This window comes from Sinocyclocheilus rhinocerous, unplaced genomic scaffold, assembly GCF_001515625.1.
Source record: "Sinocyclocheilus rhinocerous isolate Xijiao unplaced genomic scaffold, SAMN03320098_v1.1 scaffold37337, whole genome shotgun sequence".
NCBI lineage: Eukaryota > Metazoa > Chordata > Actinopteri > Cypriniformes > Cyprinidae > Sinocyclocheilus > Sinocyclocheilus rhinocerous.
In genome coordinates, this window is record NW_015624016.1 from 1 (window position 1) to 2,248 (window position 2,248).

The 2,248-nt window shown below is 33.6% G+C and overlaps 1 protein-coding gene across 1 annotated transcript; it reads right to left on the reverse strand.

The window, feature by feature from the left end:
* Window positions 1–658: 658 nt before the first annotated feature.
* Window positions 659–1,706, reverse strand: LOC107737533 (GTPase IMAP family member 2-like; the record flags this gene model as incomplete). The annotated part of the gene is made up of 3 exons (XM_016549041.1): window positions 1,646–1,706; window positions 840–1,425; window positions 659–738 (listed from the first exon to the last, which is right to left on the reverse strand). Coding segments are annotated over exons 1-3 (676 nt in total), but the record flags the coding sequence as incomplete, so codon positions are not given.
* Between the last annotated feature and the right edge of the window lie 542 nt (window positions 1,707–2,248).

Below are 2,248 nucleotides of genomic sequence, written 5' to 3' on the forward strand. Positions count from 1 at the left end.
TAATTTTGTACTTAATGCACTTTAATTGTGCAGAAGTAGTACTGAAGTACAATTAAATATATAATTTAGTATATTTTATTGTGTTAAAGTGGAACTATTGCAAGTATACTTCAGGTACACATGAAATATTTTGCATTTAAAGTCTTGATATTATTCAAAAATCATACAATCCTCATCAATAGTGACATTAAAACACATTTTAGACTTAATATTAAGAAAAGTGCATTGTGCACAAATAATATGCCAAGTAAAGTTTAATTATAATTTTTTATATCAGTAAGTCTTGAGTTATCTGTCAGTAAATATGCTAATAGATTTGAACTATACTTAGTATGAAATAAATGTATTACTATTTTACTAGGGTATTTCTTACAAATTTAATGAAAAAAAAAAAAACTTTAAACATGCAAACATTCTCAATTCATTGAGCAAATACACCGCTGTGGTTGCTGAAAGCAATGTTCAAAACCCATTGCGACACAAAGTGCGTGCCAAAACAATGGCTGACTAGCCAGTTATAGTTGTGGTGAATTGAGATCACTTGACTAGTTTGGATTGATGTGAAAGCCACATAAGAAAAAAAAAACAGCATGTTGATTTGATCATATTCTTTTAGATGACAGAAAAGTTAGATGACTGAGAAATTTGTAAGATATACCTTTGCTGTTTTCAGACACCCATGACGCTTCTTTTATTTGCTTCATTTCTACATATGATACATCAATCTCCTCATATATCCTACAGGATTGAGATGATGTTACAGGTTAAATTATAAGCTTAAAATCTTTTTTTAAAATGTATTGATTTAATCACTACTGTCATACGCGTGCGTGCCTTACCTCTCAGCAGGTGCGGAGTTGCTTAATTCTTTAACCTGCTTTTCATGTATTCTTTTCCATTCTTTCACTACCTGTATGGTCAGCTCATTATCTTTTTTCTTGTCATGAACACAAATTCTCTGTCCACACTCGTCTAGTAGTTTTTTGAGATTCTCATCCGCTTGATCATATAGTTCTCCAGACATTTTCTCCTGACTGTCAGCTAGCACTACAATTGTATTTTCCACCATTTTCTCTCCAAATCTCACTTTCAGCTGACTGAACATCTCCATCTCTTCGTGTGAGAGCTGTTTGTTCTGCAGTACCAGAAGAAAAGCATGTGGCCCTGGATATAGGGTTTTTATCTCCTCTATATGGTCAGTTTCTCGATCTGAGTGCGATCTATGGAAGAGGTCTGGAGTGTTGATGATACAGACCATCTGATTATCTACTCTTTCTTCAGCTCTTGTACACGTGTCGTTTCCAGCTATGAAACGGTTTACTTTTAGTATGGCATTGCCTATCATAGACTTATTGCTGTTCTTTCCCAGTAGCACCAAAGTGATCTTGTCACCTCCACCAGATTGCTCCACCTTTGCATTCTCCACTATAACAAATCACAAGAGTAACTCATAGCTTTTTGAAATCTAGCCATAAGAAAACGATACTTTGGTTTATTATGATAACTTTAATTCACAATCTTTACAACATTAATTTGCAATTCACATATATTTGAGAAGAAATCCCTTTCTGTAATCTTGTGATTTAATCAACAATTTTACAAAAAATAAATTTGCTAAAATGTATTTAATAAAGGCTTTACTTACGTTGTAACATGCTGACTTGTATTACAAGAAACAGTGGAACGTGTCTCTAGCACTCAATGACAGTTGTAAGTAAATGAAAGTGAAAAATACACTTGTCTTAAATGCATGAGAACAAAGGGCTTGTCCAAAATCTGGTATAACACGTTGAGTCACTATATGCTAGATAACAGCTGTTCTTGGCTTTTTGTTTCTTCATTGCATGTTTTGTAAAAATGTTTGTCTTAATGCAGTAATCTAGAATCTGTATAATTTAGTTGGGCTTTGAATAACTGTGGATAATGAGTAAAATTGGCTAAAGGAAACACTTAATAATTTATGCTGCTCTCAGATTCCTGCTTATCCTGCATGTTGTTCTTTTGACCTATAAGTTGTTCGACCAGCTCGGTGCTTTTCACATTACTCCTGTAAACATAAATTGTCTCCTTGCACTCATCTAGAATCTTTTTGAGGGTCTTATCAGCTTCAAAGGTCTCTCTTAAGTTATTTTCAATGCTACCTATGAGCACAACAAGCATGTTTTCAAGCAGTTTCTTTCCAAATCTCTCCTTCAGTTGGGCAACCCTTACCAAAAAGTAGTATACTTCAAGTTTATTTGAGTAAGTA